This window comes from Poecilia reticulata, chromosome 3 (assembly GCF_904066995.2).
Source record: "Poecilia reticulata chromosome 3, P_reticulata-male-v2, whole genome shotgun sequence".
NCBI lineage: Eukaryota > Metazoa > Chordata > Actinopteri > Cyprinodontiformes > Poeciliidae > Poecilia > Poecilia reticulata.
The window spans coordinates 25933383-25957390 of NC_088832.1; the positions used below are offsets into that span (position 1 = coordinate 25933383).

The window sequence follows — 24008 nt, forward strand, 5'->3', positions numbered from 1 at the left end:
AAACCGTAATAAGTATAAAACATTAGTGGAAACAGTAAACCAGAAATATTTGAAGGAGTAAAACAGAGGAAAACCAAAAGCAAAAAGGGTCAGAAGAAGAAGAAATGTTTGATATATGAATTTATAAAATTGATTAAAGATTGTAGAAGATCTTAAAAGATAGTAAAACCAGAAGGCAAACAGAAAAGTAGACAAGCAGAATGCATAGAAACAGATAAAAACAGAGCACAAGAAGAAAATACATTGAAAGAATAGGAGAAAGTGTGACAAGGTTGTACTCCAGAGGAGTTTAACAAAAAACAGTAAATCCTGTTTCAATAATGGTAATAATTCCATAAAGTAGACACTAGTGGCTACATTTTAATGCATAAAATATTTCTCTACAGTGAAATATGTGTGAACAGCATAATTTTGTTTGTCAAACAGCAGAAAAAGTTCAAAAACGGCAGTTACTAGAGTGCACACTCTAGTAACTGCCGAATTCCACCATTCATTTCAATGGGCAAAATATTTGCACAAAAGTGCAATTATTTCAAAAAGTGCAATAGTGAAGGTTACCAAAAGTCATAGCACCATTCTCCTGAAGGAGCTGAACGTTTTGATATATAAATTAGTACAATTAGTGAAAGATAGTGAAAGTAGTTAAGCGACAAAAAACGTACGGAAGTCAGAATAATAAAGATAAAGAAAAACAGAAACACTATAAGTGAGAATGCATTGAATGCATTCTCACTGACTAGAAAAATAGCTGTTCCTAGCGAAACAGCCGTGAGAATGCATATTTGCAGAATGACTGCTGCAGAAATGCAAGAAAAAGTAGAGAAAAGTTTAAGGAGTAGAAGAAAGTAGAAGAAAGTAGAAGAAAGCAGAAGAAAGCCGAAGATAGTGGAAGAAATAGAAATAGTTGAAACTATTGAATAGTGAATATACTATATTAATATATTTAATAGTGAATTAATAGTGAATTATACTGCATAAATTATATAAATTATATAATATATAAATTATAGCAGAATTCAGCAGAAGCAGGAGTTTGTGTGCAACCTGAATTATTTGAAAAAGTCAAAAAGTGAAACAGAGTTTAAGAAAGAGCATAATTGAAACAACAGGAAAAAATTAGTGCAATCCCAGGAATAGTTGAAACAATTGAATAGTGAAACAGTAATAAGTATAACAAGCAAAGCCAGTGATGCAGCACCTGGGATTGCACAACTTCTCGCTAACTGCACTGGTTGTTATTCTATGAGAGCATGCTCCGTCTGTCTGTGCGTCGCAAATAACATGGTTAAAAACATTTAATGTCTTAACTGATTTCCCATAATTAATTCCAAGTATTTAATGTACTGTTTTTATAGTCACCAACTGTGTGTGTAACGTGTTTCGTGTGCTGAGGAGCGATCGAAAACGGCATGTTACTCGAGACGGCAAACGCCATACAGATTCGAGGTGAGGTATTCAGTTCTCTGCCTCATCGCTGGGGGCGCTCATGAACCCAGATATTGTAACTCCACAAACGAAGAAGGGAGAACGTAACGGCAGAGAACGCCAAGCAGAACGTCAGAGACATTCAGGAGCACTTGGATATTTTCACTTCGAAAGATTTGGCACCAGTTTGGCACACACACACTATATATCAGTGACGTACGGTGAGGTTCATTGCTGGTGAGGCACTGACTTATGACTTAGACACCATGCATGCTATTGGACCTACGGAAATTTCGCGCATGCATACAACGCTGTGGGGCAAAAAGACTAATATTTTACATGTCATCTATAGCCGCGTTAACTCAGTGAAACTTAAATGTAGGTATTAATTTCGTGCTATGATCCACAGCAAAGTGATCTGTTTTCCCCAAGCTACGCAGACTCGCTGCCATAGCAACTGACAATAATGCCACTTTATGTTTTAGGATATAACCCAGAAATACTTGAAACAATTGAATAGTGAATATACTATATTATTAGTATAATAGTGAATTAATAGTGAATTATATTGTATAAATTATATAAATTATATAATATATTATATAAATTATAGCAGAATTCAGCAGACGAAGCAGGAGTTTGTGTGCAACCTGAATTGTTTGAAAAAGTCAAAAAGTGAAACAAAGTTTAAAAAGAGCATAATTGAAACAAAAGGAAATTAGGGAAATCCCAGGAATAGTTGAAACAACAAAAGGGTCAGAAGAAGCAGAAAAGTTTGATATGTGAATTGATAAAATTGATAAAAGTTTGCAGAAGACCTTTGCCGACAGTAAAACCAGTAGAATCAAAGGAATATACAGAAAAGTAGACAAGCAAAATGCATAGAAACATAGAAATAGTTGAATCAGTTGAATAGTGAATATACTATATTAATAATATAATAGTGAATTAATAGTGAATTATACTGTATAAATTATATAAATTATATAATATATAAATTATAGCAGAATTCAGCAGAATCAGGAGTTTGTGTGCAAGCTGAATTATTTGAAAAAGTGAAAAAGTGAAACAGAGTTTAAGAAAGAGCATAATTGAAACAACAGGAAATTAGTGCAATCCCAGGAATAGTTGAAACAATTGAATAGTGAAACCGTAATAAGTATAAAACATTAGTGGAAACAGTAAACCAGAAATATTTGAAGGAGTAAAACAGAGGAAAACCAAAAGCAAAAAGGGTCAGAAGAAGAAGAAATGTTTGATATATGAATTTATAAAATTGATTAAAGATTGTAGAAGATCTTAAAAGATAGTAAAACCAGAAGGCAAACAGAAAAGTAGACAAGCAGAATGCATAGAAACAGATAAAAACAGAGCACAAGAAGAAAATACATTGAAAGAATAGGAGAAAGTGTGACAAGGTTGTACTCCAGAGGAGTTTAACAAAAAACAGTAAATCCTGTTTCAATAATGGTAATAATTCCATAAAGTAGACACTAGTGGCTACATTTTAATGCATAAAATATTTCTCTACAGTGAAATATGTGTGAACAGCATAATTTTGTTTGTCAAACAGCAGAAAAAGTTCAAAAACGGCAGTTACTAGAGTGCACACTCTAGTAACTGCCGAATTCCACCATTCATTTCAATGGGCAAAATATTTGCACAAAAGTGCAATTATTTCAAAAAGTGCAATAGTGAAGGTTACCAAAAGTCATAGCACCATTCTCCTGAAGGAGCTGAACGTTTTGATATATAAATTAGTACAATTAGTGAAAGATAGTGAAAGTAGTTAAGCGACAAAAAACGTACGGAAGTCAGAATAATAAAGATAAAGAAAAACAGAAACACTATAAGTGAGAATGCATTGAATGCATTCTCACTGATAATAAAGGGAAACAGAAACACTATAAGTGAGAATGCATTGAATGCATTCTCACTGATAATAATAAAGATAAAGAAAAACAGAAACACTATAAGTGAGAATGCAGAATGCATTCTCACTGACTAGAAAAATAGCTGTTCCTAGCGAAACAGCCGTGAGAATGCATATTTGCAGAATGACTGCTGCAGAAATGCAAGAAAAAGTAGAGAAAAGTTTAAGGAGTAGAAGAAAGTAGAAGAAAGTAGAAGAAAGCAGAAGAAAGCCGAAGATAGTGGAAGAAATAGAAATAGTTGAAACTATTGAATAGTGAATATACTATATTCAAAAGTAGCAAACCCTTCAAAAGTATTTAATAGTGAATTAATAGTGAATTATACTGCATAAATTATATAAATTATATAATATATAAATTATAGCAGAATTCAGCAGAAGCAGGAGTTTGTGTGCAACCTGAATTATTTGAAAAAGTCAAAAAGTGAAACAGAGTTTAAGAAAGAGCATAATTGAAACAACAGGAAAAAATTAGTGCAATCCCAGGAATAGTTGAAACAATTGAATAGTGAAACAGTAATAAGTATAACAAGCAAAGCCAGTGATGCAGCACCTGGGATTGCACAACTTCTCGCTAACTGCACTGGTTGTTATTCTATGAGAGCATGCTCCGTCTGTCTGTGCGTCGCAAATAACATGGTTAAAAACATTTAATGTCTTAACTGATTTCCCTTAATTAATTCCAAGTATTTAATGTACTGTTTTTATAGTCACCAACTGTGTGTGTAACGTGTTTCGTGTGCTGAGGAGCGATCGAAAACGGCATGTTACTCGAGACGGCAAACGCCATACAGATTCGAGGTGAGGTATTCAGTTCTCTGCCTCATCGCTGGGGGCGCTCATGAACCCAGATATTGTAACTCCACAAACGAAGAAGGGAGAACGTAACGGCAGAGAACGCCAAGCAGAACGTCAGAGACATTCAGGAGCACTTGGATATTTTCACTTCGAAAGATTTGGCACCAGTTTGGCACACACACACTATATATCAGTGACGTACGGTGAGGTTCATTGCTGGTGAGGCACTGACTTATGACTTAGACACCATGCATGCTATTGGACCTACGGAAATTTCGCGCATGCATACAACGCTGTGGGGCAAAAAGACTAATATTTTACATGTCATCTATAGCCGCGTTAACTCAGTGAAACTTAAATGTAGGTATTAATTTCGTGCTATGATCCACAGCAAAGTGATCTGTTTTCCCCAAGCTACGCAGACTCGCTGCCATAGCAACTGACAATAATGCCACTTTATGTTTTAGGATATAACCCAGAAATACTTGAAACAATTGAATAGTGAATATACTATATTATTAGTATAATAGTGAATTAATAGTGAATTATATTGTATAAATTATATAAATTATATAATATATTATATAAATTATAGCAGAATTCAGCAGACGAAGCAGGAGTTTGTGTGCAACCTGAATTGTTTGAAAAAGTCAAAAAGTGAAACAAAGTTTAAAAAAGAGCATAATTGAAACAAAAGGAAATTAGGGAAATCCCAGGAATAGTTGAAACAACAAAAGGGTCAGAAGAAGCAGAAAAGTTTGATATGTGAATTGATAAAATTGATAAAAGTTTGCAGAAGACCTTTGCCGACAGTAAAACCAGTAGAATCAAAGGAATATACAGAAAAGTAGACAAGCAAAATGCATAGAAACATAGAAATAGTTGAATCAGTTGAATAGTGAATATACTATATTAATAATATAATAGTGAATTAATAGTGAATTATACTGTATAAATTATATAAATTATATAATATATAAATTATAGCAGAATTCAGCAGAATCAGGAGTTTGTGTGCAAGCTGAATTATTTGAAAAAGTGAAAAAGTGAAACAGAGTTTAAGAAAGAGCATAATTGAAACAACAGGAAATTAGTGCAATCCCAGGAATAGTTGAAACAATTGAATAGTGAAACCGTAATAAGTATAAAACATTAGTGGAAACAGTAAACCAGAAATATTTGAAGGAGTAAAACAGAGGAAAACCAAAAGCAAAAAGGGTCAGAAGAAGAAGAAATGTTTGATATATGAATTTATAAAATTGATTAAAGATTGTAGAAGATCTTAAAAGATAGTAAAACCAGAAGGCAAACAGAAAAGTAGACAAGCAGAATGCATAGAAACAGATAAAAACAGAGCACAAGAAGAAAATACATTGAAAGAATAGGAGAAAGTGTGACAAGGTTGTACTCCAGAGGAGTTTAACAAAAAACAGTAAATCCTGTTTCAATAATGGTAATAATTCCATAAAGTAGACACTAGTGGCTACATTTTAATGCATAAAATATTTCTCTACAGTGAAATATGTGTGAACAGCATAATTTTGTTTGTCAAACAGCAGAAAAAGTTCAAAAACGGCAGTTACTAGAGTGCACACTCTAGTAACTGCCGAATTCCACCATTCATTTCAATGGGCAAAATATTTGCACAAAAGTGCAATTATTTCAAAAAGTGCAATAGTGAAGGTTACCAAAAGTCATAGCACCATTCTCCTGAAGGAGCTGAACGTTTTGATATATAAATTAGTACAATTAGTGAAAGATAGTGAAAGTAGTTAAGCGACAAAAAACGTACGGAAGTCAGAATAATAATAATAAAGATAAAGAAAAACAGAAACACTACTAGAAAAATAGCTGTTCCTAGCGAAACAGCCGTGAGAATGCATATTTGCAGAATGACTGCTGCAGAAATGCAAGAAAAAGTAGAGAAAAGTTTAAGGAGTAGAAGAAAGTAGAAGAAAGTAGAAGAAAGCAGAAGAAAGCCGAAGATAGTGGAAGAAATAGAAATAGTTGAAACTATTGAATAGTGAATATACTATATTAATATATTTAATAGTGAATTAATAGTGAATTATACTGCATAAATTATATAAATTATATAATATATAAATTATAGCAGAATTCAGCAGAAGCAGGAGTTTGTGTGCAACCTGAATTATTTGAAAAAGTCAAAAAGTGAAACAGAGTTTAAGAAAGAGCATAATTAAAACAACAGGAAAAATTAGTGCAATCCCAGGAATAGTTGAAACAATTGAATAGTGAAACAGTAATAAGTATAACAAGCAAAGCCAGTGATGCAGCACCTGGGATTGCACAACTTCTCGCTAACTGCACTGGTTGTTATTCTATGAGAGCATGCTCCGTCTGTCTGTGCGTCGCAAATAACATGGTTAAAAACATTTAATGTCTTAACTGATTTCCCATAATTAATTCCAAGTATTTAATGTACTGTTTTATAGTCACCAACTGTGTGTGTAACGTGTTTCGTGTGCTGAGGAGCGATCGAAAACGGCATGTTACTCGAGACGGCAAACGCCATACAGATTCGAGGTGAGGTATTCAGTTCTCTGCCTCATCGCTGGGGCGCTCATGAACCCAGATATTGTAACTCCACAAACGAAGAAGGGAGAACGTAACGGCAGAGAACGCCAAGCAGAACGTCAGAGACATTCAGGAGCACTTGGATATTTTCACTTCGAAAGATTTGGCACCAGTTTGGCACACACACACTATATATCAGTGACGTACGGTGAGGTTCATTGCTGGTGAGGCACTGACTTATGACTTAGACACCATGCATGCTATTGGACCTACGGAAATTTCGCGCATGCATACAACGCTGTGGGGCAAAAAGACTAATATTTTACATGTCATCTATAGCCGCGTTAACTCAGTGAAACTTAAATGTAGGTATTAATTTCGTGCTATGATCCACAGCAAAGTGATCTGTTTTCCCCAAGCTACGCAGACTCGCTGCCATAGCAACTGACAATAATGCCACTTTATGTTTTAGGATATAACCCAGAAATACTTGACACAATTGAATAGTGAATATACTATATTAATAGTATAATAGTGAAATAATAATGAATTATATTGTATAAATTATATAAATTATATATTATATAAATTATAGCAGAATTCAGCAGACGAAGCAGGAGTTTGTGTGCAACCTGAATTGTTTGAAAAAGTCAAAAAGTGAAACAAAGTTTAAAAAAGAGCATAATTGAAACAAAAGGAAATTAGGGAAATCCCAGGAATAGTTGAAACAACAAAAGGGTCAGAAGAAGCAGAAAAGTTTGATATGTGAATTGATAAAATTGATAAAAGTTTGCAGAAGACCTTTGCCGACAGTAAAACCAGTAGAATCAAAGGAATATACAGAAAAGTAGACAAGCAAAATGCATAGAAACATAGAAATAGTTGAATCAGTTGAATAGTGAATATACTATATTAATAATATAATAGTGAATTAATAGTGAATTATACTGTATAAATTATATAAATTATATAATATATAAATTATAGCAGAATTCAGCAGAATCAGGAGTTTGTGTGCAAGCTGAATTATTTGAAAAAGTGAAAAAGTGAAACAGAGTTTAAGAAAGAGCATAATTGAAACAACAGGAAATTAGTGCAATCCCAGGAATAGTTGAAACAATTGAATAGTGAAACCGTAATAAGTATAAAACATTAGTGGAAACAGTAAACCAGAAATATTTGAAGGAGTAAAACAGAGGAAAACCAAAAGCAAAAAGGGTCAGAAGAAGAAGAAATGTTTGATATATGAATTTATAAAATTGATTAAAGATTGTAGAAGATCTTAAAAGATAGTAAAACCAGAAGGCAAACAGAAAAGTAGACAAGCAGAATGCATAGAAACAGATAAAAACAGAGCACAAGAAGAAAATACATTGAAAGAATAGGAGAAAGTGTGACAAGGTTGTACTCCAGAGGAGTTTAACAAAAAACAGTAAATCCTGTTTCAATAATGGTAATAATTCCATAAAGTAGACACTAGTGGCTACATTTTAATGCATAAAATATTTCTCTACAGTGAAATATGTGTGAACAGCATAATTTTGTTTGTCAAACAGCAGAAAAAGTTCAAAAACGGCAGTTACTAGAGTGCACACTCTAGTAACTGCCGAATTCCACCATTCATTTCAATGGGCAAAATATTTGCACAAAAGTGCAATTATTTCAAAAAGTGCAATAGTGAAGGTTACCAAAAGTCATAGCACCATTCTCCTGAAGGAGCTGAACGTTTTGATATATAAATTAGTACAATTAGTGAAAGATAGTGAAAGTAGTTAAGCGACAAAAAACGTACGGAAGTCAGAATAATAAAGATAAAGAAAAACAGAAACACTATAAGTGAGAATGCATTGAATGCATTCTCACTGATAAGTGAGAATGCATTGAATGCATTCTCACTGATAATAATAACTAGAAAAATAGCTGTTCCTAGCGAAACAGCCGTGAGAATGCATATTTGCAGAATGACTGCTGCAGAAATGCAAGAAAAAGTAGAGAAAAGTTTAAGAAGTAGAAGAAAGCAGAAGAAATTGAAATAATTGAAACAGTTGAACAGTGAAACGTAGCAAACTGCAGATATTAGCTGAAGCTGAAATTAGTACACCACCAGAAATATTTGAAGAAGTGTAACTTAACATAAAGAGCCAAATAAGAATATTTGCAGAATGATTGAAAGAGAAATATAAGAAACTTGAGAACAAAGAGTAAGAAATTGGAAAAAAGCATAAGAAAGCTAGTCATACATTATACAAATCCTTTGCCAAGTAGTGAAACTTAGCAAAAGTGTTACAGAATTCAACTGAAGAAGCAGAAGTTTGTGTGTAACATGAATTATTTGAAAAAGTCAAAAAGTGAAACAGAGCGTAAGAAACATCACAATTAGCACACGAGGAAATTAGTGCAAACCCAGAAATAGTTGAAACAATTGAACAGTGAAACATCAAAAAGCTTAAATTAGCGGAAGCAGAAAAACCAGAAATATTTGAAGGAGTAAAACAGAGGAAAACCAAAAGCAAAAAGGGAAAGAAAAAGCAGAAAAGTTTGATATATGAATTGATAAAATTGATTAAAGTTTGCAGAAGACCTTATCCGACAGTAAAACCAGTAGAACCAAAGGAATATACAGAAAAGTAGACAAGGAACATGCATAGAAACATAGAAATAGTTGAAACAATTGAATAGTGAATATACTATTTTAATAATGTAATAGTCAATTAATAGTTAATTATGCTGTATAAATTATATAATATATAAATAATAGCAGGATTCAGCAAAAGAAGCAGGAGTTTGAGTGCAACTTGAATTATTTGAAAAAGTAAAAAAGTGAAACAGAGTAAGAGAATGAGCATAATTGAAACAACAGGAAATAAGTGCAATCCCAGGAATAGTTGAAACAATTGAATAGTGAAACAGTAATAAGTATAAAAAATTAGTGGAAACAGTAAACCAGAAATATTTGAAGGAGTAAAACAGATTAAAAGCAAAACGAATAAGAAGAAGCAGAAATGTTTGATATATAAATTGATAAAATTGATAAAAGTTTGAGAAGACCTTTGCAGACAGGAAAACCATTAGAAACAAAGGAATATCCAGAAAAGTAGACAAGCAAAATGCATAGAAACATAGAAATAGTTGAAACAATTGAATAGTGAATATACTATATTAATAAGATAATAGTGAATTAATAGTGAATTATACTGTATAAATTATATAAATTATATAATATATAAATTATAGAGGAATTCAGCAGAAGAAGCAGGAGTTTTTGTGCAACCTGAATTATTTGAAAAAGTCAAAAAGTGAAACAGAGTTTAAGAAAGAGCATAATTGAAACAACAGGAAATAAGTGCAATCCCAGAAATAGTTGAAACAATTGAATAGTGAAACAGTAATAAGTATAAAAAATTAGTGGAAACAGTAAACCAGAAATATCTGAAAGAGTAAAAAAGAGCAAAAACTAAAGCAAAAAAGTCAGAAAAAGTAGAAATGTTTGATATATGAATTTATAAAATTGATTAAAAATTGTAGAAAATCTTCAAATATAGTAAAACCAGTAGAACCAGAAGGAAAACAGAAAAGTAGACAAGCAGAATGCATAGACACTGATAAAAACAGAGCACAAGAAGAAAATACATTGAAAGAATAGGAGAAAGTTTGACAAGGTTGTACTCCAGAGGAGTTTAACAGAAAACAGTAAAACCTGTAGCAAAGATAGTAATAAATCCATAAAGTAGACACGTGTGGCTACATTTTAATGCATAAAATATTTCTCTACAGTGAAATATGTATGAACAGCATAATTTTGTTTATAAAAGAGCAGAAAAAGTTCAAAAACGGCAGTTACTAGAGTGTACACTCAAGTAACTGAAATCAGTTACAGAGTTCCACCATAGGAAATAATGGGGCAAAAAATTTGCACAAAAGGGCAATTATTTCAAAAAGTGCAATAGTGAAATTTACCAAAAGTCATAGCACCATTCTCCTGAAGGAGCTGAACGTTTTGATATATAAATTAGTACAATTAGTGAAAGATAGTGAGAGTAGTTAAACCAGGAAAAACGTACGGAAGCCAGAATAATAATAATAATAATAATAAAGAAAAACAGAATCACTATAAGTGAGAATGCATTGAATGCATTCTCACTGATAATAATAATAAAGATAAAGAAAAACAGAATCACTATAAGTGAGAATGCATTGAATGCATTCTCACTGATAACTAGAAAAATAGCTGTTCCTAGCGAAACAGCCGTGAGAATGCATATTTGCAGAATGACTGCTGCAGAAATGCCAGAAAAAGTACAGAAAAGCTTAAGAAGTAGAAGAAAGCAGAAGAAATTGAAATAGTTGAAACAGTTGATCAGTGAAATGAAACAAACTGAAGAAATTAGCTGAAGCTGAAATTAGTACACCACCAGAAATATTTGAAGAAGTGAAACTTAACATCAAGAGCCAAATAAGCATATTTGCAGAATGATTGATGGAGAAATATAAGAAACTTGAGAACAAAGAGTAAGAAAAGCATAAGAAAGCTAGTCATACTTTGTAGAAATCCTTTGCCAAGTAGTGAAACTTTGCAAAAGTGTTGAAGAATTCAGCTGAAGAAGCAGAAGTTTGTGTGCAACATGAATTATTTGAAAAAGTCAAAAAGTGAAACAGAGCGTAAGAAAGAGCACAATTAGCACACGAGGAAATTAGTGCAAACCCAGAAATAGTTGAAACAATTGAACAGTGAAACATCAAAAAGCTTAAATTAGCGGAATCAGAAAAACCAGAAATATTTGAAGAAGTAAAACAGAGCAAAACCAAAAGCAATAAGGGTCAGAAGAAGCAGAAAAGTTTGATATATGAATTGATAAAATTGATCAAAGTTTGCAGAAGACCTTATCCGACAGTAAAACCAGTAGAACCAAAGGAATATCCAGAAAAGTAGACAAGCAAAATGCATAGAAACATAGAAATAGTTGAAACAATTGAATAGTGAATATACTATATTAATAAGATAATAGTGAATTAATAGTAAATTACACTGTATGAATTATATAAATTATATAATATATAAATTTTAGAGGAATTCAGCAGAAGAAGCAGGAGTTTGTGTGCAACCTGAATTATTTGAAAAAGTCAAAAAGTGAAACAGAGTTTAAGAAAGAGCATAATTGAAACAACAGAAAATTAGTGCAATCCCAGGAATAGTTGAAACAATTGAATAGTGAAACAGTAATAAGTATAAAAAATTAGTGGAAACAGTAAATCAGAAATATTTGAAGGAGTAAAACAGATTAAAAGCAAAAAGGATAAGAAGAAGCAGAAATGTTTGATATATGAATTTATAAAATTGATTAAAGATAGTAGATCTTGAAAGATAGTAAAACGAGTAGAACCAGAAGGCAAACAGAAAAGTAGACAAGCAGAATGCATAGACACAGATAAAAACAGAGCACAAGAAGAAAATACATTGAAAGAATAGGAGAAAGTGTGACAAGGTTGTACTCCAGAGGAGTTTAACAGAAAACAGTAAATCCTGTAACAATGATAGTAATAATTCCATAAAGTAGACACTAGTGGCTACATTTTAAAGCATAAAATATTTCTCTACAGTGAAATATGTATGAACAGCATAATTTTGTTTATAAAAGAGCAGAAAAAGTTCAAAAACGGCAGTTACTAGAGTGTACACTCAAGTAACTGAAATCAGTTACAGAGTTCCACCATAGGAAATAATGGGGCAAAAGATTTGCACAAAAGGGCAATTATTTCAAAAAGTGCAATAGTGAAGTTTACCAAAAGTCATAGCACCATTCTCCTGAAGGAGCTGAACGTTTTGATATATAAATTAGTACAATTAGTGAAAGATAGTGAGAGTAGTTAAACCAGGAAAAACGTACGGAAGCCAGAATAATAATAATAATAACTAGAAAAATAGCTGTTCCTAGCGAAACAGCCGTGAGAATGCATATTTGCAGAATGACTGCTGCAGAAATGCAAGAAAAAGTAGAGAAAAGTTTAAGGAGTAGAAGAAAGTAGAAGAAAGTAGAAGAAAGCAGAAGAAAGCCGAAGATAGTGGAAGAAATAGAAATAGTTGAAACTATTGAATAGTGAATATACTATATTCAAAAGTAGCAAACCCTTCAAAAGTATTTAATAGTGAATTAATAGTGAATTATACTGCATAAATTATATAAATTATATAATATATAAATTATAGCAGAATTCAGCAGAAGCAGGAGTTTGTGTGCAACCTGAATTATTTGAAAAAGTCAAAAAGTGAAACAGAGTTTAAGAAAGAGCATAATTGAAACAACAGGAAAAAATTAGTGCAATCCCAGGAATAGTTGAAACAATTGAATAGTGAAACAGTAATAAGTATAACAAGCAAAGCCAGTGATGCAGCACCTGGGATTGCACAACTTCTCGCTAACTGCACTGGTTGTTATTCTATGAGAGCATGCTCCGTCTGTCTGTGCGTCGCAAATAACATGGTTAAAAACATTTAATGTCTTAACTGATTTCCCTTAATTAATTCCAAGTATTTAATGTACTGTTTTTATAGTCACCAACTGTGTGTGTAACGTGTTTCGTGTGCTGAGGAGCGATCGAAAACGGCATGTTACTCGAGACGGCAAACGCCATACAGATTCGAGGTGAGGTATTCAGTTCTCTGCCTCATCGCTGGGGGCGCTCATGAACCCAGATATTGTAACTCCACAAACGAAGAAGGGAGAACGTAACGGCAGAGAACGCCAAGCAGAACGTCAGAGACATTCAGGAGCACTTGGATATTTTCACTTCGAAAGATTTGGCACCAGTTTGGCACACACACACTATATATCAGTGACGTACGGTGAGGTTCATTGCTGGTGAGGCACTGACTTATGACTTAGACACCATGCATGCTATTGGACCTACGGAAATTTCGCGCATGCATACAACGCTGTGGGGCAAAAAGACTAATATTTTACATGTCATCTATAGCCGCGTTAACTCAGTGAAACTTAAATGTAGGTATTAATTTCGTGCTATGATCCACAGCAAAGTGATCTGTTTTCCCCAAGCTACGCAGACTCGCTGCCATAGCAACTGACAATAATGCCACTTTATGTTTTAGGATATAACCCAGAAATACTTGAAACAATTGAATAGTGAATATACTATATTATTAGTATAATAGTGAATTAATAGTGAATTATATTGTATAAATTATATAAATTATATAATATATTATATAAATTATAGCAGAATTCAGCAGACGAAGCAGGAGTTTGTGTGCAACCTGAATTGTTTGAAAAAGTCAAAAAGTGAAACAAAGTTTAAAAAAGAGCATAATTGAAACAAAAGGAAATTAGGGAAATCCCAGGAATAGTTGAAACAACAAAAGGGTCAGAAGAAGCAGAAAAGTTTGATATGTGAATTGATAAAATTGATAAAAGTTTGCAGAAGACCTTTGCCGACAGTAAAACCAGTAGAATCAAAGGAATATACAGAAAAGTAGACAAGCAAAATGCATAGAAACATAGAAATAGTTGAATCAGTTGAATAGTGAATATACTATATTAATAATATAATAGTGAATTAATAGTGAATTATACTGTATAAATTATATAAATTATATAATATATAAATTATAGCAGAATTCAGCAGAATCAGGAGTTTGTGTGCAAGCTGAATTATTTGAAAAAGTGAAAAAGTGAAACAGAGTTTAAGAAAGAGCATAATTGAAACAACAGGAAATTAGTGCAATCCCAGGAATAGTTGAAACAATTGAATAGTGAAACCGTAATAAGTATAAAACATTAGTGGAAACAGTAAACCAGAAATATTTGAAGGAGTAAAACAGAGGAAAACCAAAAGCAAAAAGGGTCAGAAGAAGAAGAAATGTTTGATATATGAATTTATAAAATTGATTAAAGATTGTAGAAGATCTTAAAAGATAGTAAAACCAGAAGGCAAACAGAAAAGTAGACAAGCAGAATGCATAGAAACAGATAAAAACAGAGCACAAGAAGAAAATACATTGAAAGAATAGGAGAAAGTGTGACAAGGTTGTACTCCAGAGGAGTTTAACAAAAAACAGTAAATCCTGTTTCAATAATGGTAATAATTCCATAAAGTAGACACTAGTGGCTACATTTTAATGCATAAAATATTTCTCTACAGTGAAATATGTGTGAACAGCATAATTTTGTTTGTCAAACAGCAGAAAAAGTTCAAAAACGGCAGTTACTAGAGTGCACACTCTAGTAACTGCCGAATTCCACCATTCATTTCAATGGGCAAAATATTTGCACAAAAGTGCAATTATTTCAAAAAGTGCAATAGTGAAGGTTACCAAAAGTCATAGCACCATTCTCCTGAAGGAGCTGAACGTTTTGATATATAAATTAGTACAATTAGTGAAAGATAGTGAAAGTAGTTAAGCGACAAAAAACGTACGGAAGTCAGAATAATAAAGATAAAGAAAAACAGAAACACTATAAGTGAGAATGCATTGAATGCATTCTCACTGATAACTAGAAAAATAGCTGTTCCTAGCGAAACAGCCGTGAGAATGCATATTTGCAGAATGTCTGCTGCAGAAATGCAAGAAAAAGTAGAGAAAAGTTTAAGGAGTAGAAGAAAATAGAAGAAAGCAGAAGAAAGCAGAAGAAAGCCGAAGATAGTGGAAGAAATAGAAATAGTTGAAACTATTGAATAGTGAATATACTATATTAATATATTTAATAGTGAATTAATAGTGAATTATACTGCATAAATTATATAAATTATATAATATATAAATTATAGCAGAATTCAGCAGAAGCAGGAGTTTGTGTGCAACCTGAATTATTTGAAAAAGTCAAAAAGTGAAACAGAGTTTAAGAAAGAGCATAATTGAAACAACAGGAAATTAGTGCAATCCCAGGAATAGTTGAAACAATTGAATAGTGAAAGTAATAAGTATAAAAAATTAGTGGAAACAGTGAACCAGAAATATTTGAAGGAGTAAAACAGAGGAAAACCAAAAGCAAAAAGGTTCAGAAGAAGTAGAAATGTTTGATATATGAATTTATAAAATTGATTAAAGATAGTAGAATATCTTAAAAGATAGTAAAACCAGTAAAACCAGAAGGCAAACAGAAAATTAGGCAAGCAGAAAGCATAGACACAGATAAAAACAGAGCACAAGAAGAAAATACATTGAAAGAATAGGAGAAAGTGTGGCAAGGTTGTACTCCAGAGGAGTTTAACAGAAAACAGTAAATCCTGTTGAAATAATGGTAATGATTCAATAAAGTAGACACTAGTGGCTATATTTTAATGCATAAAATATTTCTCTACAGTGAAATATGTATGAACAGCATAATTTTGTTTGTCAAACAGCAGAAAAAGTTCAAAAACGGCAGTTCGCCGAATTTCCCCATTCATTTCAATGGGCAAAATATTTGCACAAAAGTGCAATTATTTCAAAAAGTGCAATAGTGAAGGTTACCAAAAGTCATAGCACCATTCTCCTGAAGGAGCTGAACGTTTTGATATATAATTTAGTACAATTAGTGAAAGATAGTGAAAGTAGTTAAGCGACAAAAAACGTACGGAAGACAGAATAATAATAATAACTAGAAAAATAGCTGTTCCTAGCGAAACAGCCGTGAGAATGCATATTTGCAGAATGACTGCTGCAGAAATGCAAGAAAAAGTAGAGAAAAGTTTAAGGAGTAGAAGAAAGTAGAAGAAAGTAGAAGAAAGCAGAAGAAAGCCGAAGATAGTGGAAGAAATAGAAATAGTTGAAACTATTGAATAGTGAATATACTATATTAATATATTTAATAGTGAATTAATAGTGAATTATACTGCATAAATTATATAAATTATATAATATATAAATTATAGCAGAATTCAGCAGAAGCAGGAGTTTGTGTGCAACCTGAATTATTTGAAAAAGTCAAAAAGTGAAACAGAGTTTAAGAAAGAGCATAATTGAAACAACAGGAAATTAGTGCAATCCCAGGAATAGTTGAAACAATTGAATAGTGAAAGTAATAAGTATAAAAAATTAGTGGAAACAGTGAACCAGAAATATTTGAAGGAGTAAAACAGAGGAAAACCAAAAGCAAAAAGGTTCAGAAGAAGTAGAAATGTTTGATATATGAATTTATAAAATTGATTAAAGATAGTAGAATATCTTAAAAGATAGTAAAACCAGTAAAACCAGAAGGCAAACAGAAAAGTAGACAAGCAGAATGCATAGACACAGATAAAAACAGAGCACAAGAAGAAAATACATTGAAAGAATAGGAGAAAGTGTGGCAAGGTTGTACTCCAGAGGAGTTTAACAGAAAACAGTAAATCCTGTAGTAATTATAGTAATAATTCCATAAAGTAGACACTAGTGGCTATATTTTAATGCATAAAATATTTCTCTACAGTGAAATATGTATGAACAGCATAATTTTGTTTGTCAAACAGCAGAAAAAGTTCAAAAACGGCAGTTCGCCGAATTTCCCCATTCATTTCAATGGGCAAAATATTTGCACAAAAGTGCAATTATTTCAAAAAGTGCAATAGTGAAGGTTACCAAAAGTCATAGCACCATTCTCCTGAAGGAGCTGAACGTTTTGATATATAATTTAGTACAATTAGTGAAAGATAGTGAAAGTAGTTAAGCGACAAAAAACGTACGGAAGACAGAATAATAATAATAACTAGAAAAATAGCTGTTCCTAGCGAAACAGCCGTGAGAATGCATATTTGCAGAATGACTGCTGCAGAAATGCAAGAAAAAGTAGAGAAAAGTTTAAGGAGTAGAAGAAAGTAGAAGAAAGTAGAAGAAAGCAGAAGAAAGCCGAAGAAAGCAGAAGAAAGCAGAAGATAGTGGAAGAAATAGAAATAGTTGAAACTATTGAATAGTGAATATACTATATTAATATATTTAATAGTGAATTAATAGTGAATTATACTGCATAAATTATATAAATTATATAATATATAAATTATAGCAGAATTCAGCAGAAGCAGGAGTTTGTGTGCAACCTGAATTATTTGAAAAAGTCAAAAAGTGAAACAGAGTTGAAGAAAGAGCATAATTGAAACAACAGGAAATTAGTGCAATCCCAGGAATAGTTGAAACAATTGAATAGTGAAAGTAATAAGTATAAAAAATTAGTGGAAACAGTGAACCAGAAATATTTGAAGGAGTAAAACAGAGGAAAACCAAAAGCAAAAAGGTTCAGAAGAAGTAGAAATGTTTGATATATGAATTTATAAAATTGATTAAAGAGAGTAGAATATCTTAAAAGATAGTAAAACCAGTAAAACCAGAAGGCAAACAGAAAAGTAGGCAAGCAGAAAGCATAGACACAGATAAAAACAGAGCACAAGAAGAAAATACATTGAAAGAATAGGAGAAAGTGTGACAAGGTTGTACTCCAGAGGAGTTTAACAGAAAACAGTAAATCCTGTTGAAATAATGGTAATAATTCAATAAAGTAGACACTAGTGGCTATATTTTAATGCATAAAATATTTCTCTACAGTGAAATATGTATGAACAGCATAATTTTGTTTGTCAAACAGCAGAAAAAGTTCAAAAACGGCAGTTCGCCGAATTTCCCCATTCATTTCAATGGGCAAAATATTTGCACAAAAGTGCAATTATTTCAAAAAGTGCAATAGTGAAGGTTACCAAAAGTCATAGCACCATTCTCCTGAAGGAGCTGAACGTTTTGATATATAATTTAGTACAATTAGTGAAAGATAGTGAAAGTAGTTAAGCGACAAAAAACGTACGGAAGACAGAATAATAATAATAATAACTAGAAAAATAGCTGTTCCTAGCGAAACAGCCGTGAGAATGCATATTTGCAGAATGACTGCTGCAGAAATGCAAGAAAAAGTAGAGAAAAGTTTAAGGAGTAGAAGAAAGTAGAAGAAAGTAGAAGAAAGCAGAAGAAAGCCGAAGATAGTGGAAGAAATAGAAATAGTTGAAACTATTGAATAGTGAATATACTATATTAATATATTTAATAGTGAATTAATAGTGAATTATACTGCATAAATTATATAAATTATATAATATATAAATTATAGCAGAATTCAGCAGAAGCAGGAGTTTGTGTGCAACCTGAATTATTTGAAAAAGTCAAAAAGTGAAACAGAGTTTAAGAAAGAGCATAATTGAAACAACAGGAAAAAATTAGTGCAATCCCAGGAATAGTTGAAACAATTGAATAGTGAAACAGTAATAAGTATAACAAGCAAAGCCAGTGATGCAGCACCTGGGATTGCACAACTTCTCGCTAACTGCACTGGTTGTTATTCTATGAGAGCATGCTCCGTCTGTCTGTGCGTCGCAAATAACATGGTTAAAAACATTTAATGTCTTAACTGATTTCCCATAATTAATTCCAAGTATTTAATGTACTGTTTTTATAGTCACCAACTGTGTGTGTAACGTGTTTCGTGTGCTGAGGAGCGATCGAAACGGCATGTTACTCGAGACGGCAAACGCCATACAGATTCGAGGTGAGGTATTCAGTTCTCTGCCTCATCGCTGGGGGCGCTCATGAACCCAGATATTGTAACTCCACAAACGAAGAAGGGAGAACGTAACGGCAGAGAACGCCAAGCAGAACGTCAGAGACATTCAGGAGCACTTGGATATTTCACTTCGAAAGATTTGGCACCAGTTTGGCACACACACACTATATATCAGTGACGTACGGTGAGGTTCATTGCTGGTGAGGCACTGACTTATGACTTAGACACCATGCATGCTATTGGACCTACGGAAATTTCGCGCATGCATACAACGCTGTGGGCAAAAAGACTAATATTTTACATGTCATCTATAGCCGCGTTAACTCAGTGAAACTTAAATGTAGGTATTAATTTCGTGCTATGATCCACAGCAAAGTGATCTGTTTTCCCCAAGCTACGCAGACTCGCTGCCATAGCAACTGACAATAATGCCACTTTATGTTTTAGGATATAACCCAGAAATACTTGAAACAATTGAATAGTGAATATACTATATTATTAGTATAATAGTGAATTAATAGTGAATTATATTGTATAAATTATATAAATTATATAATATATTATATAAATTATAGTAGAATTCAGCAGACGAAGCAGGAGTTTGTGTGCAACCTGAATTGTTTGAAAAAGTCAAAAGTGAAACAAAGTTTAAAAAAGAGCATAATTGAAACAAAAGGAAATTAGGGAAATCCCAGGAATAGTTGAAACAACAAAAGGGTCAGAAGAAGCAGAAAAGTTTGATATGTGAATTGATAAAATTGATAAAAGTTTGCAGAAGACCTTTGCCGACAGTAAAACCAGTAGAATCAAAGGAATATACAGAAAAGTAGACAAGCAAAATGCATAGAAACATAGAAATAGTTGAATCAGTTGAATAGTGAATATACTATATTAATAATATAATAGTGAATTAATAGTGAATTATACTGTATAAATTATATAAATTATATAATATATAAATTATAGCAGAATTCAGCAGAATCAGGAGTTTGTGTGCAAGCTGAATTATTTGAAAAAGTGAAAAAGTGAAACAGAGTTTAAGAAAGAGCATAATTGAAACAACAGGAAATTAGTGCAATCCCAGGAATAGTTGAAACAATTGAATAGTGAAACCGTAATAAGTATAAAACATTAGTGGAAACAGTAAACCAGAAATATTTGAAGGAGTAAAACAGAGGAAAACCAAAAGCAAAAAGGGTCAGAAGAAGAAGAAATGTTTGATATATGAATTTATAAAATTGATTAAAGATTGTAGAAGATCTTAAAAGATAGTAAAACCAGAAGGCAAACAGAAAAGTAGACAAGCAGAATGCATAGAAACAGACAAAACAGAGCACAAGAAGAAAATACATTGAAAGAATAGGAGAAAGTGTGACAAGGTTGTACTCCAGAGGAGTTTAACAAAAAACAGTAAATCCTGTTTCAATAATGGTAATAATTCCATAAAGTAGACACTAGTGGCTACATTTTAATGCATAAAATATTTCTCTACAGTGAAATATGTGTGAACAGCATAATTTTGTTTGTCAAACAGCAGAAAAAGTTCAAAAACGGCAGTTACTAGAGTGCACACTCTAGTAACTGCCGAATTCCACCATTCATTTCAATGGGCAAAATATTTGCACAAAAGTGCAATTATTTCAAAAAGTGCAATAGTGAAGGTTACCAAAAGTCATAGCACCATTCTCCTGAAGGAGCTGAACGTTTTGATATATAAATTAGTACAATTAGTGAAAGATAGTGAAAGTAGTTAAGCGACAAAAAACGTACGGAAGTCAGAATAATAAAGATAAAGAAAAACAGAAACACTATAAGTGAGAATGCAGGATGCATTCTCACTGATAAAGAAAAACAGAAACACTATAAGTGAGAATGCAGAATGCATTCTCACTGATAATAATAATAAAGAAAAACAGAAACACTATAAGTGAGAATGCAGAATGCATTCTCACTGATAATAATAAAGATAAAGAAAAACAGAAACACTATAAGTGAGAATGCAGAATGCATTCTCACTGATAAAGATAAAGAAAAACAGAAACACTATAAGTGAGAATGCAGAATGCATTCTCACTGATAATAATAATAAAGAAAAACAGAAACACTATAAGTGAGAATGCAGGATGCATTCTCACTGATAAAGAAAAACAGAAACACTATAAGTGAGAATGCAGAATGCATTCTCACTGATTACATCCCCTCTGCTATGCTTCCTGTGAAACTGAATTATAGATCATTTCTAGGTCAGGAAGTTTGAAATATGCACACATATTTAATAAATTAAGCCTGAAAAATGTCTCCCAAAGCAGCAGAACAGTTTAAAAACAAAAAAAAAAAAAACTTTATCCACGGTAGGGAATGGCTTATGATCGTTTTAAATTGTATAAAATAAATAAATGAATGCATCCCTCTTAAAGTCTTAAAAAACAAGTAGCCAAAGGACCTCAGGTAAATCATAGGGAGCTGCAATGATCAACCACTAAGATGGGAGAATCTATAGGCAGTAAAATTTGTAAGTCTGGATTTTGTGGGAAATTGGCAAGAAAAAATTGTTGTTGAAAAAAAGCTGCAAGTCCAGCTTTTATTGCAAATTATGTCGCATAAAAATGTAAGTTCACAAAATGTTAAAGGGGTGAGAAAACCTTTGCAAATCTTTGTCTTACCAAGGAAAAAGGGCAACTTACCATATTCCACAGTCCTATTTTCCCCCACTTGTCTCCAGCAGCGAGCAACAGGCTGCTGCTGCAAGGATGGAAGGCTGCAGAGAAGATGCGATCCTTCACCACTTTCACCACGTCGTCTTCTCTCATCTTAAGGCTTTTCAGAGCAGAAATGTACCTGTGTTCAGACATTACAGCCATTTATCATTCCCTGCCAGGAGCAGAACATCTTTGTCACCTGAGAAATTGTCAAAAATGCACTAAATTAAAATAACAAAAACTAAACATAATCTCACTCTTTTAGATCAAGCTTAATCTTCTCCGTTGAGTCCTGTTTAAAAAAAAAAAAAACATTGTTTCAAACCAAAAACCAAGACAAAACTTTTCTACATACATTTCAAGCTGAAATTATTTGCTTCTTAAGTTTTAAAAGAAAATCAAGAGAAAAGTTTTGATATTCAGAGTAAAGCATATAAAAAGGTTAATTCACTACAATAAGAAGGAAACATATGTAATTCTTGCCTCCGAGCAGAGCTGTTGAAGCTCTGATGGCAGCTTGAAACCCACTTCCTGATTTATGGGATTCATGTGAAGAGCGCCACTGGGCTTCCTTAATACCCTGGCCTTTAGTGGAATGAAAAAAAAAAAAAAACTAAATAAGTAAGTTGTGTATTGTGAATGCAATACACAACTACTGAAGGGATAGTACACATTTATCACATGATACCAGATCAGGGTGAAGCGAATCAATAGGCTCTTTGGGAAGAGTCAACTTCTCTGCTGGTTTATTCTGAAGGCGCAGAGATTTACGAGGGGGAAGTGCTTCCTTAACAGCTGGCTGAGGCCTGCAAATAAAGACTATAAATGTTAAAATTAAACATGCAAAAAGAAATTTAAAAGAGCTAGGACTGGTAAAACATAATGCAAAAGCTAGCCAGAGAATATTTTTACAGCATTAAAAATAAATAAATAAATAGTACTTTGAAAAGCCATAAAACTTAGACAAATTGTGCCATTTAACAAAGTTTGCATTTCACCAACCATTGCTGACTAAAATAACAAAAATTTACCCAAATTTCTTTCAACCAGAAAATAATTTAAAGTTGAATTCTGAAATGAGCAGTCAGAGTTTTAGCTGACCATACCTCAAACCTCGCTGCGATGGCTTTGGTCGTATGGTCCGATGCAAATCCTCTCTGGCCTTATGAAAAAAGAAAACACCAGTTGTATTTCACGTCAAAAAACAACATCTGGAACAATCTCTACAATTGTCACAGTGAAACAAATCTGAAATAAAGCTGCAGGCAAGTTGTTGACATCTTCAATAAAAGTATATGAAAAGCACCTTGATTCAGGGATCCAATATTAAAGACATGTCATACCAGAGCTACATATTTACCAGCAATAAATGCCTTTATTTCGCTATAAGAATGCCTTTGATTTTATGCATGTTAAGTACCAATACGAATTCAAAGGTAAATGACAATGCATCATGTTTAATCTGGCTTGGTTGCACTTGAGGTTTAAAATTCAAAGTTTCCCTTTTTATTACTCAGTACCCTGCTTGTGAAAGTTATGATTTTTAACAGAGGAGATAACATTTCCTCTGTCGATCTACCTGGAGTAAGTTGATGGAGGACAGAAAAGCCTGGTTCTTCCTGATGTTCTCAAGGCGCTCCAGTTCATATGCAGACAGCCCTCCATCATTCTGTTATGCAAAGACACCATATTGACATCATCCATACAGCCTCCAGACATTCACACACAGAATATACGTCAGCCATTACATCTGATACAAAGGTATAAAGTTCGGGGTACTTACTGTCTGGACCAATTCATCTTCATCCTTTATCCTCTTCTTCTCTGGCATTTCTTTTTTGGTTTTTGCCTTCTATCGAGACAAAATGAAGACCTATTACCGAACAGATTTCCAACATAACTGACTAAACCATTCCCTGCCTGAACTTACTTTTTTCGCCACCCTTTCATCTGCTATGTCTGGAGAAAAGTCGAGCCGTTTAGGGGCGACAGCCCTCCGAGATGACCGTCGGACTGCTGCATTGGTATCTGGAGTCAAGTACTGTTCACCCGTAAGCAGAGAAATGTGTTACACAAAAGTTCATCACATAAAAGGAGTCAAAG

At 32.8% G+C, this 24008-nt stretch overlaps 1 protein-coding gene across 2 annotated transcripts in view; it reads right to left on the reverse strand.

Annotated features, from left to right (window-relative positions):
- wdr76 (WD repeat domain 76) overlaps nt 1-24008 on the reverse strand; it is a 57057-nt gene that overhangs the window by 18178 nt on the left and 14871 nt on the right. For both annotated transcript variants that reach the window (XM_081605362.1, XM_008405495.3), the window contains exons 2-9: nt 23836-23946; nt 23689-23757; nt 23485-23574; nt 23012-23067; nt 22594-22711; nt 22389-22490; nt 22163-22197; nt 21891-22044 (exon numbers count right to left, since the gene is read on the reverse strand). In XM_081605362.1, the coding sequence (XP_081461488.1) occupies nt 21891-22044; nt 22163-22197; nt 22389-22490; nt 22594-22711; nt 23012-23067; nt 23485-23574; nt 23689-23736 (603 nt within the window). In that variant the 5' untranslated portion in view covers nt 23737-23757; nt 23836-23946. The remainder of the gene's footprint in view (nt 1-21890; nt 22045-22162; nt 22198-22388; nt 22491-22593; nt 22712-23011; nt 23068-23484; nt 23575-23688; nt 23758-23835; nt 23947-24008) is intronic.